This window comes from Borostomias antarcticus, assembly GCF_949987555.1.
Source record: "Borostomias antarcticus genome assembly, chromosome: 23".
In the NCBI taxonomy this organism is placed as follows: Eukaryota; Metazoa; Chordata; class Actinopteri; order Stomiiformes; family Stomiidae; genus Borostomias; species Borostomias antarcticus.
The window spans coordinates 2379880-2406280 of NC_140256.1; the positions used below are offsets into that span (position 1 = coordinate 2379880).

General features: G+C 47.4%; 2 protein-coding genes across 2 annotated transcripts in view; both read right to left on the reverse strand.

The window, feature by feature from the left end:
• Window positions 1-1479: 1479 nt before the first annotated feature.
• On the reverse strand, window positions 1480-17777 carry rab11fip1a (RAB11 family interacting protein 1 (class I) a). Its single transcript, XM_084457314.1, has 5 exons — window positions 16993-17777; window positions 11471-11898; window positions 9761-10712; window positions 3561-3663; window positions 1480-3183 (listed from the first exon to the last, which is right to left on the reverse strand). The coding sequence occupies exons 1-5, from the start codon at window positions 17340-17342 to the stop codon at window positions 2977-2979; spliced, it is 2040 nt and encodes a 679-aa protein (XP_084313440.1). The 5' UTR covers window positions 17343-17777; the 3' UTR covers window positions 1480-2976.
• A 2942-nt stretch (window positions 17778-20719) lies between these two features.
• Window positions 20720-26401, reverse strand: part of adgra2 (adhesion G protein-coupled receptor A2) — a gene marked incomplete at both ends in the record, with an annotated part of 54589 nt that continues 48907 nt past the window's right edge. The window contains 7 exons of the mRNA XM_084457395.1: window positions 20720-22139; window positions 22280-22369; window positions 23616-23764; window positions 24189-24312; window positions 24504-24631; window positions 25383-25591; window positions 25975-26164. Coding sequence (XP_084313521.1) covers window positions 20720-22139; window positions 22280-22369; window positions 23616-23764; window positions 24189-24312; window positions 24504-24631; window positions 25383-25591; window positions 25975-26164 — 2310 coding nt within the window. The remainder of the gene's footprint in view (window positions 22140-22279; window positions 22370-23615; window positions 23765-24188; window positions 24313-24503; window positions 24632-25382; window positions 25592-25974; window positions 26165-26401) is intronic.

The following is a 26401-nucleotide window of genomic DNA, read 5'->3' on the forward strand; positions in this document are numbered from 1 at the left end:
CTACCAGCACTGTGCATGTGAAAAATAAAATGAAACGAAATGTCAAATAGGAGTATATAAGTCAAATTAAATGTTAAATGAGAGCTATGAGTTTGTCAAAGGGTCCCTGAGGTCCTCTGGCACTGACTTTTAATAGTTCCTAGAGCCAGGACCAAGAGACGTGGGGAGGCAGCCTTCAGTTTTTACCCCCCCAGCCTCTGGAATACTCTGCCAGAAAACCTAAGCATAACTGAAACTGTGGGAACTTTTAAGCGAGATCTTAAGACATACCTTTTTAATCTTGCTTTTATCATGTAGCTTTACCCATGTTATAATTAAATCTAATTTTTTTTTACTGATTTATTTTTTACTGTTTATTTTAAATTTTCTTTTATCGTATATTATCTGTCCTGTTTGATTTTATTCTGTAAAGCACTGTGTGCTACATTTGCTTGTATGAACATGTGCTAAATAAATAAAATGTGACTGTGACTTTTACTCAAGTTCGGAACTCTGTGGATTTAGAAAATAGACTGGTCCCCTAGTAGAATAAACTACTTTTACTGAGACACCCGGCGTAGTTACGTAGTTGTGGTGGAGGGGTGTAGAATGGGCCAACCTAGAACCCATTCAATTTAGGAGCCGATCCGAATTACGGGGTGGGTCCACGCGCCGCCCAAACACAGCTGGCCATTCACCACCATTCATTTTTTAGACCAGGTTTATGCAAAAACTACCAGACTGATTTTCATGAAACTCGGTGGAGGGGTGTAGCATGGGTCAACTAACAACATTTTGGACTGGATCCGAATCACGGGGCGGGTCCACGAGCCGCCCAAATACGGCTGGGCCGGCCATTCACCGCCATTCACTTTTTGGACAAGGTTTATAAAAAAAAAACTACCAGAGTGCTTTTCATGAAATTTGGTTGAGGGGTGTAGATAGGCCAATTTAGAATCCATCCAATTTTGGCATGCACAAAGCCACAAAGTGCATTCAGGGGCGGAGGTCTGTGCTCTCCGAACACCATTTCTAGTTGTTTGAAAATGTTCAAAAAAGGAAGAAAAAAAAAAGGCGAGCGCCCCCAGGTGATGGGCTCTGGTACTGTATGTGTGATGGACTGGGCTCTGGTACTGTGTGTGTGATGGACTGGGCTCTGGTACTGTATGTGTGATGGACTGGGCTCTGGTACTGTATGTGTGATGGACGTGCACAAACTGGCTGGATGTGATGTGAAACAATGATCTGAAGAGAATAATGCTTCGGTCAAAGCACATAAAGGATTCTTGGATGACACCCCAAAAACCTAAAACACATTTACTTACTTTCAATATCCTCTAGAGGTCAAGCAAGACTCAAATTTGCTGCATGAAAACAGATTAAAAACCAATGCATCTAGTTTAATGCAGTGTCCATTGTGAAGTCCTTTCTCCTTCATTGCTGGCTGTAGGCTATGGGTGTAACTTTAGTATACACAAACAAATGCACTGTACTGTAGATGTCTTTTTATTTCAATTGAAAGGTTAATGTGTACATTTAAATCCCCTTAAGCCGTTCTTAAACAATTTCATGATTCGTATCAAATAGAAACATGACAAAAAAACATTCAGCACATAACTTATGCAACTGTAAAAATGTACAATTGTCAAGAAATCCAGATGAAAAACAATCACAAAATGTACTTTCTGAAATTAAAATGCGAAGGCACAATTCATAACATTCCAATGCGTCAAGGTTTTATTGCTATGATATTACACGAAGGCTAGTCACAACATCTATATATCACACTTTACTAAATTACATTCAAAGACTTTGTAAGGCTATTGCAAGTGTGAAAACCTACTATGTTATTAACAAGGCATTCATTCATATTATGGTTTGGTAAGGATATTCTTTTCAAATAGTATTGAACAACAATGCTCAAACTCATTTAGGAAGATCTTTAAATGATTTTCTAGGTTTTGCATTTCACCCTTATATTTGACATGGTGTGTACAGGGTTGCATAAATATTTTAGAAGAGAAAAGATTGTGCTCTGCACGGACCTCTACATCACAAGGAATTAAACAGCAGCTCATATATAATACATACATAAGAGAAAATAAATGATTCTATTTATTCTAACCTCAATGATAGCCTTTAGCAAGAAAAGAAACTGGTATAGAATAAGTAACTTTATGCTGAGGTAAAAAGCATAAGTCAGGAATGCTGTCCGATTAGCGTGTTCAGAAATATAGACATGAACAGGGTTCAATCATTTTTCCACAAACAAAAAAAAAGACTTATGTAGGCCTGACATATATTCTATTATTTAATTAACTCATGTTGACAAGAGGATAGTGGCAGTACCCAGACACATCTCGCAAATATAAAATTAATCAATCAATCGACAGCAGACATAACATTCAAACTGAGAAAGTACACAACTAATCACAATCACAGCTGCATTAAAGCTTTGGAATAAGTGTTGACAATGCATGACAAATTAAAACTCCTGAAACTGAAAATTGAATTGTAGGTTACTCAGAAATTACCCCTAGTTACCTATAAAACAGTTAACAGTAGGAAAGATAGTGTATTAACAGATAACAGCATTCCCCTGTAGTACTTCCAGCTTTAATCTGCAATCTAGGCTGTTGGAATAAAGTATAAATTAACAAGAAAGAAAAAAAAGTAGATTAACAGTGTAGTCTCATAGGTAATTCTAGTACCATAGTGTTTAATAAATAAAATTACCAACACTTACCCTATTGCTTTCTGGTGACATTCAGTTGTAGTGACATAGTTGCCATGAGTTCATTTATGACATTTAGAAACTATTCCAGCATTCTGACAAAAATCGAATTTAGGAGTCCCGGTTGGACACTACGTAGAAAAAGTGCATATAGAGAGATAAGACCTTCATACAGCCTAGTTTAATACACAGTGACAGCAAATAAAACAGCCTTATAGAGGTGCTTAAGTGGAGCCCTCTGTTTGTAACTCCTGCCTAAGATCCTAGAGGGCGCTCTTGGAAGCGCTGAGGCCTAGCAGGATGCTGGGTTTCTCTTCGATTACGCGAACCAGCAGGTTGTCTATGTACTCCTCCAGCTCCACGATCTTGGCGTCCTTCTTGGAGAGCTCGCCTTGCTGCTTCACCACCAGCGAGATCAGCTCCTCCTGGGTCAGTTGAGTGTAAGGCCCACTCTCCACTCTTCCCGTTACCTGATGGTGATAGGATAGTATCACGCATTGCAATCTACTGATAAAGTACTATACATTAAACACATTATGAGATCAAGATGAAGGTCTAATAGGATAGACAAAAGGCAAAAGAGCAGTGCGCACATTCAACCTTAGTAGACCAGGTGTTGGATCTTAGAGTACATACGTGTGGAGAGAGGAAAGATCTGCACACTGATATCTCCCGATTCACTTTATTGGAAAAAAGCAACGTTTCGACCTTTCAACTTCCCTGTTGCCTGATGAAGTCCAAAGGGTCGAAATGTTGCTTTTTCCAATAAAGTGAACCGGGAGATATCACTGTAAGGATCTTTCCTCTCTCCAAACTAACAGGATAGTAACACATCAACATGCAGTACCTTCATCTTCGCCGTACTGTCAAGGGCCTTAATCTCTCTTGCCACAGGTGTGCTGGTGGGGGGCTGGTTTTCTGTGGAGCTCAAGGGCTTCACTGGGTGAGGCCTGTGGAGATAAACATAACAGTAAGTATATTACGAATGCAAAAGTATAACAGCGGAGCTTAGAAGTTTGATGAGGCGGGTTAGCTGGAAGGAAGAGAAGAGAGACAAAAGAAAAGGTGTCCACCGAAAACTGTGCTTCCATAGCTAGCCGAAATCAACCACGGATCCCGAAGGGAAAGAGTTCACATAGAAACCAAGTTGAAAAAAAAACAAGTTGAACAGCCTATCGGAAACGATTAAATAAACAGCAAATCCCGGTTTCATCCCAACACCAAATGCGCAAACCTTCATCTTTCTCAAAGCCATCCAACTATTTTAAATATTCCCAGAGCATTTACTTACATGTATAAAGGGGCTATAATGCTTAGAACAAGGGACTTTCTGAATTTCAGCTACTGTATGCTTAAGGTTTTTTGCTCTGCAAAGGGTCTTTCAGAATACTCATAGAAAGTAATGGCAGGTTTCAAGTATCGGGCCTTTATCACTCAGATTTGATCACACAGATTTGATCGGTGGCAATGTCACAACTAATTACCTAGCCTTAAACAACTGATTGGCTTGGTTTAAAAAACGAGCTCAATTTCTGGGTTTAGGAGGGTTGTTTAAAGCAAGTGAACCTCAGTGGGGTTCAGTCTCACCTGCGTGGGGTTGAGGCAGGCCCACCTCCACTGTTACTCAGCTGTACCTCAGAGGGCGACACCCAGGCCTTTAGTAGGGTCTTACCCCCAGACAGGACACCATTCTGGGAGGTGGATTCTCCAACACCTGACTGGAGGGGTTCTGGTGTAGTAAGGACAAAGGGAACGGGGGAGGAGGAAGGAAGGGTGAAAGGGTCGGCTGACCACTGATCCTCCCTGGCTCGGGGTTCCACCTTTTCTCTACCATAGCTCTGCCTTGTTGAATCAGCTTGAGGCACTGGTCTGTCCAGTCTGAGAGACTCCGAGGTGGTCTTCATGGTTGTCTCAGTTCCTAGTGAGTCTAGTTTATCCTGTGCGCCACTTCTCATGGCCCCTTTGTCTGAGGTAGTGCGAGACTGAGATGACCGTTTCTTCCTTTGTGACAATCCTCTCTTAAAATAAGGACTTTGTTCATTTGAGGCCATGTCAGCTTTGCTCTGCTCTGGCTGCTCTTCGGAGAAATTGCTGTTAAAATTGGAAAAAGAATCTGTTGAGTTACCTGGTGCAAAAAGTTTATCCAGGTCATCTGGTGTCATTCCTTGATCTTCAAACTTGTGTTCCTTCTGTATTCCCCCTGTGAACAGGTCATCTCCTCTGTGACTCTGCTCTGACGGTGCCCATGGGTCTTTGGAGAGGACCTCAGAACTGGGGAAAGGGTTCGGTTCCACCAGCTTCTCTTTAGCATTCATGATTTTTTCCAGTACGTGCTTTTTGTCGGTATCATCAGTAGAGTCGGGTGAAGGTTTCTTCTTTCTGCTGACATTCACGCCAGTGTTCCTCATCGTCACTGGACTACCGCATCTCATGTCTGGGCTGTCTTGGTCCAGCTGTGGTCGGTTCTCCTGCTTTTCAACAGTAGATTGTAGTGATTGTTCCCTTGGTTCCACTTGTGTCACTGAATCTTTGGTACCAATCTTGTGTCTGGGTTTAACTGTGGGGATATTTGATGGGGTTCCATTCTGGTCATCTGCAGATGTTGTATCCAAAACTACCTGTGAGGCAGGTGTTGGTCTTTCTGCTAGAGACACTACACGTGAGACAGGTGTTGGTCTTTCTTCTGGAGATACTACCTGTGAGACAGGTGTTGGTCTTTCTGCTGGGTACTCTACCTGTGAGGCAGGTGTTGGTCTTTCTTCTGGAGACTCTACCCGTGAGGCAGGTGTTGGTCTTTCTGCTACAGAATCTACCCGTGAGACAGGTGTTGGTCTTTCTGCTAGAGACACTACACGTGAGACAAGTGTTGGTCTTTCTTCTGGAGACTCTACACGTGAGACAGGTGTTGGTCTTTCTTCTGGAGATACTACCTGTGAGGCAGGTGTTGGTCTTTCTGCTAGAGACACTACCTGTGAGACAGGTGTTGGTCTTTCTTCTGGAGATACTACACGTGAGACAGGTGTTGGTCTTTCTGCTGGAGACACTACCTGTGAGGCAGGTGTTGGTCTTTCTGCTGGAGACACTACCTGTGAGACAGGTGTTGGTCTTTCTTCTGGAGATACTACACGTGAGACAGGTGTTGGTCTTTCTTCTGGATACTCTACCCGTGAGGCAGGTGTTGGTCTTTCTGCTGGAGACACTACACGTGAGACAGGTGTTGGTCTTTCTGCTAGAGACACTACCTGTGAGACAGGTGTTGGTCTTTCTTCTGGATACTCTACCTGTGATGCAGGTGTTGGTCTTTCTGCTACAGACACTACACGTGAGACAGGTGTTGGTCTTTCTGTTACAGACTCTACCCGTGAGGGAGGTGTTGGTCTTTCTGCTACAGACTCTACCCGTGAGGGAGGTGTTGGTCTTTCTCCTACAGACTCTATCCGTGAGGGAGGTGTTGGTCTTTCTCCTACAGTCTCTATCCGTTTGGGAGGTGTTGGTCTTTCTCCTGGAGTCACAGACTTGGCGTCATTGACTATGGCTGAGGTGTTGTGCACCTTCCTCAGATCATGACGAGGTTTCACTGGGGTGACCTCTATGCTGGGAGTCACAGGCTTGGTGGGGCGCAAGGCCATGGAAGCAGATGCATTGGGTCTCTCTATAGATAGATTAGTCTGTGCAGCACGGTGGCCATGTTGTGTTGCGGTGTTAACATCTACCTCTAGTCTAGGTGGGGCTGCAGCTTTTGCTTTGGGAGGGGGAGGAGCCAACGCCTTTTTCTTAGAGGTAGACTGAACATCTTGAGGTTGTGTCTTCTGTTGGTTTGAGCGCATGGGAGCAGATCTATCACTGTGTGAATATTCCTCTGGACTATCCACACTCATCTCATCATCAGCTAGCTGAGGCATGTCTTCTCTCTGTTTCTGGTTCACTTCTGCGATGATATGGTCCCATCGAGTCTGTCCATGAACTCCATGCCTTTTCTGTAGGAACAGACTTTCATAGTCAGGAGGAGGTAGAGCTGGTCTTTTACCATGCTTGGCACCAGCTCCAGAGTTCTCGACTTCCCTTATAGGCACCAGGTAACTACTTGAAGCAGAAAGTTTCACAGGGGCAGTTCTAGAAGCTGTTTTGGGACCACCAGAGCCTTGTGGTTGCATCTGGGGCAATTTCTCCGGGCGGGTTCCATAGGCAGGTGGTAGAGGGGCTTGTCTCTTCTTCTCAGCCATGGTGGAGGAGGATCCAACGGTGGCTATGTTCTCAGGGCTATCGCCGGGGCACTCTGAGGAGCCCCTTCTAATATTTGGGGGAGCCAAGGAGGAGTGAAGGTTGGAGAATGTATCGGGGGATTCTGGGACGCTGGAGAACGAGGTCTGAGTGGAAGGTGAGGAGGGAGGAGATTGCGGTCCCTGTGTGTGCGAGTCAGGGGATTCAGGCGTCTGAGACTCAAGCAATCTGCCAAGAGTGAAAACAAAGGCCTCGGGTTCAGTGTCGGTCACATTATCCCCCAAAATTTGAGCCTGCCCATCACCTCTGAAATGATCAATACATTTCCCAATCCATACAATCAAAAGCTTTCTTCCAGGTATGATGATAAAGGAGAATGTCAGAGGATCAGGCCTACGTTTGTATTGTATGAAAGTGCCTTATGTTACTGTCCACTAAACAACATTGAGATGATTGACAGTCTTGTAAACAAAGGCCTTGAGCCTACGTCATCCCACCAGATTAAATCTTGATGGATGGATGATGAAATGGAAAGCTATTAAATTAAATGATTTGCTTCTTAATGAATCCTTAAGAAGCTAAACTATCACAAGCTCCCATTAGGCTAAGCCTAAACAAAATTAACCCACTAACAACAAATACCGTACCCAATATCAAAGTTCAAAGATTAAACTTGAAAGTCATCTCACTGAAGACCCTTGATTTAAAATGTCAATCAACCATGAAATCAATGAAAAACATGACTCACTCACCATTTAGATTCAATAAATAAAATGTATCCAACAACAAGCGCTAGGTTCAGAGAGGAAAAACAATCCTCACAAGCCCAAGGAGACCGTCACACTGCTGGTTAGTCTGCTTTTAGCTCACTTCATCACTCCACAACCTGTTCTCCACCATACCCCCCCTATCCCAACACAAACCACTGCCCAGTTTCTACACGGCAGACCAATCAGCACGGCCGTCAAACTGGCCCAGCAGGTCCATCTCGCGCCAGATGGAATGCCTCATTCTTTCATGATCATGTTCATGTTTGTCAACAGCCTTTTGCCATGCTCAAACTACAGGATATTTAAAATCCCAACTGATTTCGAAATGGGGTTTAATCAACGGACATACGGAGAATCTTAGCAGATATTCTGCTCGTGAATCTCAAACAAGCCCACACGACAAGATTTGAAAATAACAGCACATCACACACTACAGGATATTATCGTGCCCGAGACCATTGGTCTCGCTGTCTCATTTGTAAAGTAGTCATGTAATAATCTATATCAAATGTTTGATATTATCGGTGCAGCCTTGATGGATCTGCGAGCCGATCAGGATGTATAAAATTGGATCTGTAAACCCCTCACATTGATGTAATGTGAGTCACATTACAAGATAATCTGGGCTGAATATCAGTACCAGATTTCTCTGATTGTCATGAGGGGTGAATCGGGGATAAATCGGCCTAAAAATCCTGTAGTGCGAGTCTGGCATTAAGAGACTTAAGATGAACAGAAGAGGAAATAGTTGGCTACTACAGAGAGAGAGGACCTTGTAGACGGAATAGAATAGAATAGAATAGATGTTTATTTGCCATGTGTAGCAAGTATGGGTACAGTACATTGGAATTCTTGTAATCTCGTCCTTACAGTATGTCCTCAGTGCTAATCAGTTCCTTATTCCAGTCCTAGGTACTCATCTAGACATTTAAAGGTTCCTAAACTGACAATTTAGTATACTATCTGCCGTCTAGCAGTCTACTAGGAGCTTGCAATCGGTCCAGCCATCCACCAACCTGGCGACATCACAGATGAACTCATCCTAAAGGAAGATATTCTGTAGTTCCTTACTCCTGAACAACCGTGTAGACTAACTGCCAATGAAGAACCACTAAAACTTATGTCAAATAAGAAGTACCAATACCAGTGAAAAAACCTGCTCAACACCATGGCTTAACATCACTAGCAGAAGTGGTTTGGAAGTATGAGTATCCCAGGGCCACAAGCCATCAGACCACTAGGAGGTCCTCTTGGTCATGGGTGGACTGACACATAGGGCTTGGCAAGGACAGGACAGGGGCTGCGTTCCGAATCGCATACTTCTACTTCTTACTACCAGTACCTACTACAGCTGCCCTTAGAAAGTACGTACTTTGCAAGCAGTAGGCATTCAATTGGGACATACTACCTTGTCATAACATTGCGCCTTGAAATTTGCCCACATCCGTCACTGTCCATAACGCGACATTCGTCTACAGCTGTCACGACTCGCAGATGTGACGCACATTTCCGTTGCGCACAGGATTGTGGGTCAGAATAGCTAGAAAAGCCAGCTGGCTTGCATACTGCAAAATAGGAGGCATAGGACGCATGTGGCATACTATGTATTGGGACATACTACATCCTGTTTTGGCATACTATATAGTAGGGTAGTATGCGATTGGGAACGCAGCCTGGGTTTCCATGCCCGCTAGGTAGATTAACAGCGTATTATAAAGATGCGTGTTTGCGGAAGTGCGATCAGAGATAGTGGATGAGGAGAGGGACAGAAATAAAAGAGCAGTAGTAGCGACATTTTGACAAATGGGGAGCTAGATGGAAATAACAGTCTGGAGCTAACGCCAGAAAAAAATGATTAAAAATCAATGTGAATTATTTTTTTATCTCAAAGTAATTTGTTCCGTCTGTGAAAATTCAATAACAGGCCAACTTGATGCTACCATCTAGCACCCCAGGAAAAAAGGAATTGGTTTAGTGTGATCAAATCCACAGAGAATTGTGGACTCTCAAGCTGTCATATTTCTCTAAATCAGTGTGGGAGTTCATAGTGACGTACCTGGGCTTGACGGCAGACACCTTGGCCGTGCGGTTCAGGAAGACCATAGCTGAGGGGACTGGAGGGGTGCGCCGGGCCTTCTGTTGATCTCCTGGGCGCTCCTCACTCGGGGGGTCTGGACTTAGGGGGATCTCCTCAAATGGGTTGGAGTAGCGAGGGCCGGGGCCCTCCAAACCTCTGGACGAACCAGCGGGGCCCGGCTGGGGCGTGTCGTCTTTGCTGCTGCTACTCTGCTGCTGCGCCTCCTCCTTTTTCTCCTCCTTCTTCCTGATCATCCCGAACAGAGTAGACAGTCTGTCGGTCATGGACGCCTCCTCTTGGCGTTTCTGCTCCTCGGCTCTTTTGGCCTCCTGCTGTTTCTGCTCCTCCTCCAAACTCCGACACTCCTCCTCCGCCTGAAGCCGCCTCCTCTCTTCCTCTAACCTCCTCCTCTCTTCCTCTAATCTTTTCCTCTCTTCCTCCTCTTCCTTGAGCTTCTTCCTCCTCGCGTCGTCCTCCAGGAACCTCCTCCTCCTCTCCTGCTCCTCCTGTAGCTTGCGTTCCTCCTCCTCCTGCTGCTGCTGTCTCTTGGCCTCTGCCCTGCACTTCTCCTCAGCCTGTCTTCTCTCCTCCTCCTCCAGGTGGCGCCGTTGCTCCTGCAGAGCTCTGTCTCGGTCTGCTGGCTCAGGCCGGTAGGAGGGCACAGAGAGGCCCTTGAAGGAGTCTACGGAGACGTCAGAGTTGTGCCGCCGAACGTCCTCCGCCGAGCCCTGGCCCGAGCTGGCGAGGCTGGGGGTGGAGCCCGACTTTGGCTCCGCCTCCTCTGCATACACGTGGCTGCCGTTGATGCACAGGCTGTTGGGGTCGTTGGCGCTCTGCTTGGAGCGGCCCAGTAAGGAGAAGGGACCCTGGGACGCCTTGCTGTCATTGCTGCCTGTGCGCTTGTGACCCAGGAACTTGAACTTCTTTTTGACTGTGGAGAGAGAGGGAGAGAGCGGAGGGGACGGTTATTATGTGACAAATGTAACGTACAATAAATCAACACATTATATCCCGTTGCAATAGCCGTCGTTACTCAAAATGAGTTTAACCCTAATGCCGGGCTCAGACTACAGGATTTTTGGGTCGATTTATCCCCCGATTCACCGCTCCCGACAATCGGAGGAGAAATCTGGTCTGGAACGTTGGTCGGGATTGGAACCGATGATCGGACCAGATTATCTTGTAATGTGAGGGGTTTACAGATCCAATCTTATACCTCCCGATCGGCTCGCAGACCCATCAGGGCGGCCCCGATAATATCAAACATGTTTGATATTTAAGATTATTACATCCCGACTTTACAAGTGAGACGGCGAGACCAGTGGTTCGTTGCTCCCTCGGGCACGATAAGATCCTGTAGTGTGTGCTGAGCCGTTATTTTCAAATCTTGCAGTGTGTGCTTGTTTGAGATGCGCAAGAAGAATATCTGTTAAGATTCTCCTTATGTGCGTGATGTAACCCGATTGGTTAGGATTTTAAATATCCTGTAGTGTTATGTTATGTCATTTTTATTTATAATGCGCCCCCCAACCAACTGTTACATCAGCCCGGGGCGCAGCCCGGGTTCAAAGAGAGACAAACAAAAACAAAGGACTGCAGAGACACAAAATAATCAAGAAACTACATTTAAGACATGACATTTAGTGTGAGCCCGGCATAACCTACAGCATTTAGACTTGAGAGGCTTACCGTCAGGAGAGTCCGAATTGAGCCCAGAGGAACGACTTCCACTGAGAGACGAGCCCTTCTCCGGCAGAGTGCCCAGCGTCGACATCGACTGGGAGACGTTGCGCTGCAAGTTGGACTTGGGGGCGAAGAGGGATTTCAGCTTGGACTTCTTCTTGGTCCCCGGGGAGTCAAAGTGGGCGTCGCCCTCTCCCTCGCTGTCCGTCAGGACCTGGCTGGAGGGCACGACGGCGGAGGCGGAGTCGGAGAAGCCCTCCTTCTTCTTGCCGCGGACTTTGTCCTTCAGCTTGGAGATGCGCGAGCGCGGCTTGTCTTGCATGGAGAGGTCGAACATGCTGGCGGACATGTTGTTCCTCATGAACTGGATGTCCAACAGCACCTCTCCACGCGCCTTGTCCTCTTTCCCCGTCTTATCCACCAGCTTGTACCAACTTCAGAGAGAGAGAGAGAGAGAGAGAGAGAGAGAGAGAGAGGGAGGGATAATGAAAAGGCAGAGAAAAGGAAACAACTGGTTTAAAAGTGGTTAATCATCTAACTATAAGTAACTATTTACCTAATGACTAAACCAATGTAGCCTACTATTGGGTCACATTGGTGCTCACTATGGGGCTGTCCTCACTATGGGGCTGTCCTCACTATGGGGCTGTCCTCACTATGGGGCTGTCCTCACTATGGGGCAGTCCTTAAGGGCAGGTGAAGACATTTAGGCTAGGTTTTCAAACAACAACATGAATTGCCGAAGGAGAAATGAAACGAGGTCAAACATAAGTTGAAAAAAGAACATGAACACGAGCGTTCCCCCTCGAGAGTCACGTTGTAGAGGCGACAAAAAATGTATTTTTGTCCCTTCAGGCCTACTGTATGGCTGAGAGATTACATTCACTGTACAGTTTGTTCCCGTACCCACTGGGAGCGTCAGAGCAACCGTAGATAAAGCGAAAGCAGATGATTACGGCTTTGTTCTGGCTCTGCCCCCCCCCCCCCCCCCCCCATCTGCTCCCTGTTCTAAACTGCACAAAAGACAGGTAAGAATGTTCCGGCAAACTCTGTCCACGAGCAATTATACTGCAACACTGAGGTTCTCCATGATTGCACACATTGAATTTGACAGAGGAAAACAATAAGCCCTCTCACATTTGTTAGTCAATTACCAGGCAGGTTGATCAGGTTATTTTAGGTGTAGTCTAACAAACTACCACCCTTGTCAAACCTTTCACAGCTAACTCAGACTTTCCACTATAGACAGTTGGCAGTAAGTAACTAAGTACAATTGTATTTATATAGCACCCTTCATAGCACGAGTGCACAGAGTGCTTTACAGTAGAAACATTAAAAACACCAGAGTCCAATCAGTTACATACATGTGTAACTGAATACATGAAAGAAAAAAACACATAAACACAGTTGTATAAAAGAGGTCAGCGCCAGGGGAAAACAGGCAAGCTAAAGGAAAGAGTGCGGCAGATAGAGACGGCCCAGAACTCGAAGGCTTGCTGCTGGCAGCTACAGTCCTGTTAACAAACGGGAATGTCATTTCTCCACGGACACAACCCTGAAAAGATTCACAATCTACCCGTCATGTAGATGTACCGTTAGTGAGGGGTAAAGATCAAAGCCTTACTCATCATCGAGCTGCAGGTTAAAGGTTAGATGAGAAACCTCAGAAATGCGTTAACCTAGACTGGAGGGTGAGACATTCTTCTCTGATGACCTCACGACCACGCCAGAAACTAGAGCAGGGAGAAAGTCCCAGCGCGATCCAGATAGCGGCTACATGGAGCGCTGAGGTAGTTCCACCCTGCCTGACCGTCGGTCTACCAGACATCGCTTGGTTCACGTAGAGGTAGAGCAACATTACCGGAATGAAACAGTCAAAAACACAGACGGGATCTGCTGGGAAAATAGTCGGAAACATGCATGGGAGGAAACCCACATTCCGATAAGCCTCAGGCTTAGGGAGGATATGTACTCGAGGACTAATGAAAGTTGTGCAACGCTACAAGCATCACTTATCTCCCTCCCAGAACAGGCCGTGCCAAGTCAGAGAGCGACCGGGCCCAGTGCTAGCACAACAAAGAACAATGGGACACATGAAACGACCTTGAAGAACCGAACTGTTACACTAGTTTGAACAGTTACACTGAGAACACGTGGTGTTTACAGAGAATACAACACCTCGCCCCCAATTCTGCCCCTGGCGGGTCCTGTTTGACCAGTTCTCTCCCTCTCTCTCGCTCTCTCACTGAGAAAGTTTCACTTCCCTGTTTAGCATAATGATTAACATGGGAAGCTACATTCCACTAATGCTGTGATAAGTGACCAGCAGATTCAGACCACGCCTTAGGCGATAGACTAGGACAATTTGATGACCTTTATTGATACCTGATTTGAAATCTAGATCAGACTAAAATAGCAGGCCCACATCAACAAACATTGCTTTGATCAAACCAAATACATACTGTATTACTGTAGGCATAAGACAGTCCCAGTTCCAGTATAGAATGCTTGCATAACTAGCGAGTAAGGTTTTTAGACACCGGACTACCAGCATGAAATGCGGGACAAATAGGCCATTGACACCATGTCATTTTCCCATGGCTGAGACCCAGGAGGGGGGGGGGGCTGGGACCCGAGGGGGGGGGCTGGGACCCGAGGGGGGGGGGGGGGGGGGGCTGGGACCCGAGGGGGAGGGGGGGGGACCCGAGGGGGGGGGGGGGGCTGGGACCCGAGGGAGGGGGACTGGGACCCGAGGGAGGGGGACTGGGACCCGAGGGGGGGGGGGGGGGGGCTGGGACCCGAGGGGGGGGGGGGGGGCTGGGACCCGAGGGAGGGGGGCTGGGACCCGAGGGGGGGGGGGGGGGGGGGGGACCAGAGAGCCGCTCAAACACGGCCGGCCATTCACCTCCAGTCATTTTTGGGACTTTGGGCTCCGGACCGCTTATTCCTCCAGGGTAAAAATAAGCATGGGAACTCCACTGACTTGGGCTCAGCACAAAAAACAACAACCATTCATTGTCAATGGGGGGGAGGGAGGGGACGGCTATATCTTGACGTGAGAAGGTCACAGAGACACAGGGTTTGGACTTGAATAAAGCTCTTGACCAACAATACCAAATATGTCCTGCTCTAAAGCATGTGCGCACGCACAGAGCCACAAAATGCATTCATGAGCGGAGGTCTGTGCTCTCCAAGCGACATTTCAAGCCATTACCGTTATGCTGGAGCTGTACATAATGAGCTCATGTTCATGCTTCTCAGAAGCTAGTAGTAAGTAAGCCTTTTGAGAACCAATGTTTCTCTGGCCTAGAGGCCCATAGGGCAGGTTTGTCTCCCGTTTCTGTAGCGTGAGACAGCTTGATGTACAAGTACACCCCCTGGACATGACGCTAGTAGCCTATTTGATATTGATATTGTTTAGGTTTTCAGACACCACCTCCTAGAGCAGAGGTTCTCAACTGGTCTGGCGACGGGCTCGCATTCTCCCATGGTCATTAAGTCACAACTCGCTTTTATAGAATTCAAACCAAGCAAATGTATTTCTCAACTACAAAGGGTGCTCAGAGAGCACAGGCCTCCGTCTCTGATGTAACCGAATTGAAATGGATAAACTCTCCTCAAATAAATATCGCCCACTTGCACCATCAAAAAGTGAGCTTTTCAGTGGCGTAACTGGTGGTGGTGTTTATGACAAGTGGTCATGTGTTTAAACGCAAATCAGAGGACCTGGGTGAGATGCCAGTGTGGGTAATCTGCAGGAGGCGATACTGATGACTGACACCTGACCTGTTAGATCAGCATGTGCAGTTGTTGAATGTGTACGTGGAGAAAATAATCAGACAGTGATTGATAGACCGAAGACCTCCAACCGAATTTCATGAACATCGGTCTGGTAGTTTTTACGTAATCCTGTTAAATAACGAGCGAGTAGAGCGGTGTAATTTGAACGTGGACTGAATGTCGAGTGTAGCCTTTCAACATGGTAATGTAGCGGGTGTTAGTGGGGTTTTGACCACTCTAAAAGGGGGTTTCGGAGGGCTTTTCAATGTACTATGTACTTGACCCTCATGATGGTGAAGGCTCGTGACCCCAGTCCATGACGAAATAATGAGAATGGTGCGCCATATTCATTACATGTCTGTCTTGCCCTGACAATAGGCCAGCCCCTGCGTCACTGTGAAAGAAGACAATGTTCTCCCATGCAAGTGAACCTAGTGCCTTACATCAATGACAGACCTCACACTGACCTATCAGCATAAGTAGGGCAGTAATCTAACCCCAATGCATCGCAGTGGGTAAAACAGTGACATCCAATACCCTTTCTATGTGTGGCAGGACAGGGAAACGTGGAGTGTTAGGGATGATATGGACCGGAGTGGGAACCGCAATGTGCCCTTGCCATAAACAGCTGAGGCTGTACAAACGGTATGAGTAAACAGTAGATAAGATTACACCGTTACGAGAACAGTAAACGCATGAATGAGGTAATTTCAGCAGTCTGTGTTTGCCCTTGGACCCGCAATAAGAAGAAAGTGTCACAGAGAGTAAACTCAGGGAGACTTGGGCTTTGGGTTGAGTGAAGTATGAATCATATGCGAGTGGGGCATGCTGTTATGTTTCCTTCAGGGTAAAGAGCATTTAAGACACTACAGTAAATATGCGGGTGTGTGTACTTGTGTGTTTTGCTTGAAATAACTTTGCTGCACCCATAATTGAAGCGAATACCATTCTGTGTCCCAGCCCACCACGTCATTGAGAATGCAGTGTTACTGAGTTGGGCGGGGGTGATTTAAAGAAAAAAAAAAGTCTGGGCCTGGAAGAACTAGGAATGCTAGGAATGTGGTCAATATTGCTCCCTAATGAAATAAAGCCTAACGTTAAAGTCCATCATTAACATGACCTGATCCCGCTGGGAATGAATGAATGCCACATGGACTTCACACTAATGACGTGAAATTCCACATTTATTGCCCTTCTGTTTGGTAGGACACAAAACTGCAACTTGGGGGGAATGAGAGGCAGACTGACAAGTATTCACAGCCTAAAGCTACAGTTCGACAAAGAGGAAGCCTGACAAACCAAATGATGTTTTAAATATCTCCCACATACCCAGGCACTGACTGATAACTGCTGGGCTAATTGGCTGTGACTACTGCATGGAAGAATGTGTTGGAGAGAGGATCAGACGCTCAAAGACACAAGAAAGGGCTACAGGCCTATTTTCAATAGGCTACTGACATATTGGCTATATCTGTAAACTGAAATGTCAAAGACAAGATAATTTGAAGGAGACTCAACTTTTTGAAAGAGTCAAAAACATAACTTACATTCGTTATTCACAAACAGGGATCAGACGCTCAAAGACACAAGAAAGGGCTACAGGCCTATTTTCAATAGACTATGACATATGTTGGCTAATGTAAACTGAAAAGTAAAAGACAAGATAATTTGAAGGAGACTCAACTTTTGAAAGAGTCAAAAACACAACTTTCATTATTCACAAACAGGGTAAAGTAGGGCCCACTTACTCGGTCTTCTTACGCTCTTTGTCGTCGTGTAGATCTATCAGGTTGACCACAGCTTGTCCCAGGTGTTTATCCAGCCCTACCTGTGCTCTGTGCATCACTATAATATAAAGAGTACATCGTTCATGGTTTCCCTGATGGAAGAGAGGCAGATCAAACGAGGCTTCCTCCTTCCACACGGGAGAGATGCACTTCTCGGCCACAGAGGTGGAGAACTTGTCCTTGGACACCTGCATGATCGCATAGGCATCATTGGTGCCATTTTTGCCCTTGAAACGCAGATTCCTCGCCTGGTGAACCGTTACCTGAATACTAGTGGGATACCACTGCTGGCTCTGATCAGATAGAGACATCTTCTTAGCGAACTACGTCGCCTGAAGCGAATAACCGGATAATCGAATAACCGGATAATCCCAGCCAGGATAGTCTAGCAACCGGATAATCCCACTGTTTTCAATCTTCAAGCGGACGATAACTAACAAACAGCCGACCCGAGCTAACGTTACCTGCCGTGGGTGACTCAGGGAGGGTGGCTAGGCAGCTATAGCACCAAGGTTATCATCGTCACGTAGTAACACGACACTCCCCCCACTAATAATGTCCTTAAGTTTATTCCTTGACGTTAAGGCGACGTTAGCGCTACGTTCTTATTGAGTTTACCGAGCAGCCGACCATACGTCATTACGCAGCTGAGTAGTATTACTTGAAATACGTTGCTGTTATACTAATTTATCGAAGCAATAAGAAGTATAATCGCGTATGCTAGGCTGACATGGATTTTCCTCAGAGTAACGTTACTTCCCAGTTCTTCCTGGCGAATGACGGGCTTCTTTTGTTGAAAAGTCAACTTCCTCATTAAGGATGGTTCCCGCCCATCTTGTAAATACTCGTATTTGATTGGTGGATACCTGCGTCAGTCACTTCAGAGCGTTCCATGGTTGGGTAGTGGAGCTGTTACCGTAGTTGCTGTATGTCCTCTATGGGACGCCGTCGCTCAAGAATTCTCTCAGGCAAATAACTTGAATGCCTAAATACTGCTCCAAGTAGAACATTAATTAAGTAGAAATATAAATAGTCAGAGAAATGCTCCAAGCATGTAGGCCACACTAGGCTGACTGTCTCAAACCCTGCCTATAGCTAAGGGGACAGATAGAAGTATGATGCTAAAACAGAGTGCCTGTTAGGAATAAACTCTTATACCCTGAAAACTGTCCAAATGATAGAGTTAACAGTTTTATCTCAATGATATTTCTAGTAGAGGGGAGGACAACTCCGTATACAATATGGAACACTGTCCATTTACTGTAGATCATAGACAAGACAACTGAGTCACATTTGTTTGTTTTTCTCATTTATTTTGCATCTGAATTTCTTGTAAGGCACAGTCTGGATTTCTTGAACAATATATATTACTGAATTAAAACAGTCTGTCACACACATTTCATGGAGCCATTGTGACAAATGAAAATATAAATATACACACAATTTTGAAATCTCCCTTTTTCATACAGAGATGAGAGCTGACATACAATTCTTCATTAAAGGATCAATAGGGGGATAGGGATGAGTCAAACTGACTAAAACGATATCGAAATCATCACGAAAACATATTCTACCATTTTGTCCTGTTCCAATTTGGATTCTGTTTTGCAACATTATTTTTTTAAGATATCATAGATTCATTCAACAGGTCTGAGATCAGTTTGAAAGGTGTTAGCTATAACATTCCCAGGTAAGGTTCAGATGTTATCACTCTTAAGAACTGAGTGAGGTTAAAGGCTGACAGTTTCCCCGGAACCAAAGCATTTACATACCTGAAGACCTAATAAGGGTGTGTCATCATGATGTGGCCAGCGACTATCACACTATGCATCAAGTTATGCACATTTTTTAGGCAATAAATGCATGTTTTTTCCCCAAAACTTTTTTACATTGCAAATACTTGACCAAAATTCTTAAATCTGTGAGTGTTCCTAATGTTTTAACGGACTGTAAAAGGGATCTCAGGTGATGATACATATACTAAGCACATTCCATTCCCTTTGCTAAACACTGAAGCTAAAGATGACCATCGTATCCAACACAATTCTTTGGAACAATAATTTCCCTGAACACATGATCAACTAGCAAACCAAAATCTTGCATTCAAATAGGTATATACCATATGAATATGGTTGAGGATCCAAATTGCAAAATTACAAGATTATAATGGATGACAAAGCTTGTGAAACAGCCCTAAGGAAATAATGATCTATAATTCCGTCATAACTTGTTGAGTCAAAAAACCCAAACCCATCACTCTCCACTTTGCATATAAATATTAAACACTTTTTGGAAACAGATAAGCTTTTGATCTATTTATTGCTTATGAAGTGAATGTGGGGAATTAATAGTTAGCACAAACTGGATAGAAGAGATAGAAGATAGAGGTATTATAGGGTTGGGGGAATCAACACCGTTTCCTTCCTCCCTTTACAGATGGCAAACTCCTACTGTATTTCTAATAATTTCTTAAAAAACATTTGATGGGGTCTCTATGTTATCAGTGCATGAGCAGTGTTGTGTGAAATCCAGGAGGGGGTAGTCTCCATCCCTTCAAAAAAGCATGGATGAGAATTCAGAGCAAACAAGGACAAAGGCTTTGGTGGACATTCATATGAAAAACTCTACAACCAGATCATGAGAGGAAAGGGGTTTGACGAGCAGACAGGTGGGCGTGGCCTGGGACTGTTCACAGTGAAAACTATAGCGGAAGAAAAGTGACTTTTATTCCGTTTGTCCAGGTTGTTGATGTTTACTGTCCAGGTTGTTGATGTTTACTGCTGTTTGTGAGTTGATCAGGCATGAGGTGGAGCTCAGACTCAGTGCTGATGCATATGTCTCAATACATGGAAGTAAAAACAAAAGTTACGTAATATAAATGCATATTCTCTCTCTAGCTTTTTGGACACATGCGCGCACACACACACAAGTGCATAGACACACACACACACACACACACACGCATCCATACACAAGTGCATAAACACACACTCACTCATGTACGCATGCACACTCACACACACACACACGCATCCATACACAAGTGCATAAACACACACAGTCACTCACTCACTCTCACACACACGCACACACACACTCTCTCTCTCTCACACACACACACACACACACACACACACACACACACACACACACACACACACACACACACACACAAGTGCATACAAAAGTACATGCCAACAAACAAAGTAAAAGAATCATAAGAGCAAAAAAAATTCTCCACAGTGGAAATGAATATACCTGTACTGAGGAGAGAGTATCTTGGTTTCCATTTTGTGCTATAACGTTAGCCGATATGCATAGAATAAGAAATCAATGAAACAATAAAGCTTTCTGTAAGGTATATATAAAATAAACAAAATCAACATCTTATGTTAATTTTAGAATTAGCTTGTACAAATTCCTGTGAAATATAGTAGAGTGAAGGACTTTTAGTTTTTAGTTTTGAAAAAAAAGCCAAATAAAAGGCCTTTCACAAACCTTGTTTTTGCATTTCACAGCAAACCTAAAGATTAGGCCAGAGTACCAGTTTAAGGTCCTGGCTGCCTTTATGACCTTCACCAGCTTCATTTGAGCTGATCAGGCGGAACGGACCATAAAACTACACAACTCAATCCTATCCAACGTCTTTCAGGATCCACTGTCTACAGTTGCTGTGTGGGATTCTAGATCACACCGTGGTCTCGCTCTTCCACAAGCCACTCTTCATGCCCACGGAGCCGTGTGATTGGTCCGTGCCGCTCGTGTCCTGCTCCAGCTCTAGCACGGAGCACTTGAGGGTGCCGTTGGGCGCGGCCCCTGGCATGGCGGCGGCGGCGACGACGACGCTGTTGAGAGGGTAGGAGCTGCGCTTGGCGTCCCGCTCGACGGCGGCCGCCAGCTTCAGATTGTCCCGGCTAGCGCTGCGCCTCTGGGCGCCTTGCATCGCCGCCCTGCTGGCCGCGGACGGCAGCAAAGGGAACGGCTTCCGGCTGCCGCTGCTGCCTCCGTCGCTTCCCTCTGACGGGCTGGTGGCCAGCGCCTCGCCCGCTCGCCTCCCATTGGTCAGCGGGCTGGCCTGGCTCTCTGATAGGCTGTGGTGGACACTGCCGTTCTCACTAGTGGCCTGCTTGTGAGCCGGATGGACGGAGTTGTGCTGCTCTACCCCCGTGGGGCCCAGGGCCCCCATGCTGCCCCCTCCCCCAGCGGCCCTCAGAGCCTTGAGACGGTAGTGACCTCTGCCCTCCCCCCGGTGGTGGGACTGACCACTCCCTTGTTTAGTTCTACCACTGACTTTCCTCCTCTGGGGCTGCGCTGGGGCCGCTGAGCTTATGGCGGGCAGGAGGTTGTTGGCCGGCTTGGTGTTGTTGTCCGTACTGGTGCTGGTGTTGGTGCCGGCGGGCGCCCGCGGGGCGTGGTTGGTGTTGTCCTGCGCCACCTGCAGGAGGTTGGTGAGCTTGCAGGGCCCCGGGCCCACGCTGCTGATCCCGCTAGGGGTGGACGACGACCTGGCGGACGACGAGTTGTGAGGGTCGCCCGGCGCGTGGCAGCCGATGAAAAGTTGCGACTCCTGCTCGGAGGTCTGGACCCCGCCCCCCGCGGTGCAGGCGTAGGGCGTCATGGGGGCGTGGGGGCGGCGGGGGCCGGGGCAGCAGGCCAGCCAGGAGGCCTGGACATCCAGACGCCGGAAGCAGTGGTGCACCACCAGGAAGACGCCCAGAACCGTGGCCGCCACGCCGTACAGGAAGCTGAACAGCAGGCTGTGGTGTCCGGTCAGCCACACGTCCATGGCCCCGCAACCCCAGAGGACCAGGAACAGGAAGTGGGTGGTCACCAGCACCAGGAACTGCACCTTCAGGGAGTACTGGTCCTCCGGAGCCACGGCGGTCACGGCGCCCACCACGGAGTCGGTGGACAGGAGGCTGGTGCTGCCGCCCAGGGCGGGCTGGCTCTCGGGCACGGGGGAGGGGAGGGCGGACCCCGGGCACTCTTTGGCCACGCGGTGCCTCAGGCGGAACACGGTGCACAGGAAATAGATCCAGGTCACCAGAACCGCCAAGCCTGCAGGGACGAAGAACGCCCCTAAACTGGGCCTCCACACCAGCCAGCAGCTGGGGACGACAAGACAGAGGTCAGGAGGGTGAAAGCAAAAACAAGGACACCTCTAATATCTGGTTCAGCGTTGGATGCATGGGGTGAGTGTGAAGGGTCGAGGGTCAATGTGCCAGAGGGTGGAATGAGAGCCACTCACTAAGGGCTGTTGTCACCGTAGTTGTTGACGTTGACAGCTGCTGTGATCCCACAAATGATGAGAGGAACGCCACCGGCGATCAGATAAAACCTGGAAGGTCAAAGAAAAATACAGGGGTCAAAGGCAATTAGACCAAAAGAAGGTGGGAACTTTTGAACTATATGACGAATAACGACAGTTGGAAATCTATTTCTCTTTTTTTCTCGTGTATGAGGCAAAAGGAAGCCCTCTCTGTAATTTTGAAAGTGTTCATTTCACAACTGTTGCTGATTCCAAAACCCGTTTGCAGTGTGATGTGAACAGGACTGTCGGAAGGCAGCTCTATGTTTTCGAAAGTGTTCATTTCACAACACAACTGCTGTTGATTCCAAAACCGCTTTTCTGTGTGACGTGGACAGTCGGCTGGGGCTCCTTCTCTGAGATGATACAGTGTAACAAAGTCCAATAGGCTACAGGAGGCTATGACTTATCCAGCACCATTGGAGGGTAAACCCCATGTGACCTAGTGGGCGACAGGGGATGGGGGGGTGGCTGAGAAAGATAGAGGTCAGAGGTTAAGCTGGGAACAGGCACTGTACTGCCGCTGACCTCTGACCTCTATCTTTCCCAGCCCTCCCCCCCCCCGTCGCCCACAGAGGAAGAGGAGGCTTGTGGGAGAGGGAAAGAAAGGGCGAGGGGGGGGGGGGGGGGTGTAATGGATGACAGCGCCCCCCCCCTGCATCACCCTACCCAGATTTACGACCGCCTCCTCAACCTCCCTTATCCCCTGCTCACACATTCCTCCCCCTCCTCCCCCGCGCTGAGCGCTGTGTGCGACTGTCTTCTCTGAGCTGTAGCACTATTCTACTGTCCTGTCAGCTGCCTCCAAGGTTCTCTCAAAACAGAGGGGCTTTGGTTGCTGGACACAATGGCGGCCTTTGATATGATACAGTTTGGGTGGCCGCTGACATGAATCCAGTCATTTACAGACCCCCCCCCCCCCCTCCACCCCCCCCCACACTCATCTACACCACAGACCTGATTGATAACAGAGAGTCTGGGGCAGCTGTGTAGCTCAGGAGGTAGAGCGGGTCGTCTAATGATCGTAGGGTCGGCGGTTCAAATCCTGGCTTGACTGACTACCTGACTACCCGTAGAAGTGTCCTTGGGCAGGACACTGAACCCCGAATTGCTCCCAATGAGCAGGCTAGCACCTTGCATGGCAGCTGCCACCATCGGTGTGTGAATGAGTGTGTGAGTGGGTGAACGAGAGGCCTTCATTGTAAAGCACTTTGGATAAAGGCGCTATATAAGTGCAGTCCATTTAGCTCTGTCTCGCCCTTATGACATCACTGACCTGAGCATCGGCCGCTGAGTGGGCGGGACTGGGGACTCTCCCTCCGGTTGCCGTGGCATTCTCCAGACCGCCTCCTTGTAGAGGACCCTGGCGCTGACCCCGATCCACAGCAGGGTGGACAAGGAGGAGTAGTGCAACGCGATGCCCACCTGACACACACCACGCCAGGTCAGACACAGAGCGCACACACACACACACACACACACCATAACATAACTTAAATTAAATCCTTAGCTCTCATGTGTATTTATTTCCTTGATTTGTATTTCTTTATAACTGTGTTTTTCATATGCTCTGTATGATGCTGTGTTATTGTTTACTTTTATCTTGTGTAATTTTAGGATGTCTATTTACAACATCTTGGCCAGGGACCATAGATGAAAATCATCCTCCTGGCTAAATCTGGTGTATTTACATTTGTAGTTGATTGATATGCATCGTCCCTTCTCAAATAAACTGAAATGAAATGCGCACGCACGCACGCACGCACGCACGCACGCACACACACACACACACACACACACACACACACACACACACACACACACGCAGAATGACGGAGGAGGGGCTTACCGCCTGGCACACCACAGGGTAGCTGGTAAGGGTGATGCCCCCTGCGTAGACTGCTGTTGTCATAGCGATGTGGAAGCAGGTATTGAGCAACGTGTGCCAGCTCTTCCTGGATATATGGACGGAGCTACGGGAGAGGAAAAGTGGATTAAAACAGTGTGACACACACACACACACACACACACACACACTCACACACACTCACACACTCACACACACACACACACACACAGACACGCACACACATACACACACACACACACACACACACACACACACACACACACACACACACACACACACACACACACACTGTACCTGTGGTGTAGTATGTGTGTGATGATGATGGTGAAGAGGCAGAGAAGCAGGACTGCAGTACAGGTGTAGACCACTGGGTGGAGCACCGCCACTGACATGGCTGGCGAGTTGGGGAAGTCGGGCACCTCCTACAACAACGGCAGCGGCAATTCACCAATCACTGTCTCTGCAGCTCAGATCAAGTGCTTTACGAGGCCTTCCACAGTTCAACAACACTGATCCTGTGTGATAATAGGCTCTTTGCACAAGCTCCGCTACTTCCTGAAACTCTACAGGCATATTTATTTCCTGTCCTATACCATTGGATGGAAGTGATTAATCAGGTGTGATCAGGTGTGCCGCACACCTGATTAATCACTTCCATCCAATAGTATAGGACAGGAAATAAGGATGCCTGTAGAATTTCAGGAAGTAGTGGAGCTTGTGTAAAGAGCCTCGCTGCGTTCCGAATCGCATACTACCCTACTATATAGTATGCCAAAACAGGATGTAGTATGTCTCAATACATAGTATGTCACATGCAGTATGACAAAAAATACCAGGATTTCCTACTACATCCGGTCGTATTTTGCAGTATTCAAGCCAGCTGGCTTTTCTGGCTATTCTGACCCACAATCCTGTGTGCAGCGGAAATGTGCGTCACATGTGCGAGTTGTGACAGCTGTAGACGAATGTCGCGTTATGGACAGCGACGGATGTGGGCAAATTTCAAGGCGCAATGTTATGACAAGGTAGTATGTCCCAATTGGATGCCTACTGCTTGCAAAGTACGTACTTTCTCAGGGCAGCTGTAGTAGGTACTGGTAGTAAGAAGTAGAAGTATGCGATTCGGAACGCAGCCCCTATTTCCAGTCAGAGACGGTGGGCGGAGTTTCGTACCTGCAGCACGGCGTAGTTGCTGAGCAGAGAGCAGCGTAGCGTGGACGTGGTGCCGTCGCTGCTCGCCAGCTGACAGCCCTCCTGGCTCCACCCCCCCGGCTGACCGAGGCCTCGCAGGCTCCAGTGGGCCGCCACGGGGTCACTGCCCGGGGACGAGTGACGCAGGGACACCACCACGGGATCCGAGTGGTTCCACATGCTACAACCGTCTGCCCAGAGAAGGAGAGTTCGTTTATTTAATTGTCGGGTAATTTATTAAACTCTTTCCCACTACACACTGTGTAAAAATCTGTTGTTAAGTCGTTAGGGTCACATGTTGGGGTGGACATTCAGTTCAGACTGTGCTCCGCCGGTCCCAGGGTCAGGGTCAGGGTTAGGGTCAGGGTCAGGGTCAGGGTCAGGGTCAGGGTTAGGGGTAGGGGTAGGGGTAGGGGTAGGAGTAGGGTCAGGGTTAGGGTTAGGGTTAGGGTCAGGGTCAGGGTCAGGGTCAGGGTCAGGGTCAGGGTCAGGGTCAGGGTTAGGGTCAGGGTCAGGGTCAGGGTCAGGGTCAGGGTTAGGGTCAGGGTCAGGGTCAGGGTTAGGGTCAGCTTACCCAGGCCCACATAGATGACGGGGGTGTTGACGCTGCGTCGGCGGGCGTGTTCTCCGGGGCCGCTGGCGTTCCCAGAGAAGGGGAAGAACCGACCCGTCCGGAAGGCAACGAACTGGAGCTTACAGTCCGGCGGGGCGTCCGGAGGGAACAGGGAGGCGGGGAGGGCCACCGAGGCCAGGGCCACCGCACTCTGGACAGAGGGACGGACGGACGGGAGAGAGTCACCAGGCCGGTTAGATTACAGTCTCAGGGGAGAGACGCCTCTCATTTCCTTTCATTTCAAACCTTTATTTATACTCCTGAAGCACTGAGGTTTCCCTCGTTTACAGTACAGTGATGACATGTTTACACAGAGACGCAATCAACAAAACAAATGCAATGTATAATAATAAGAATAAGAATAATAATAAGAATAAGAATAGTAATA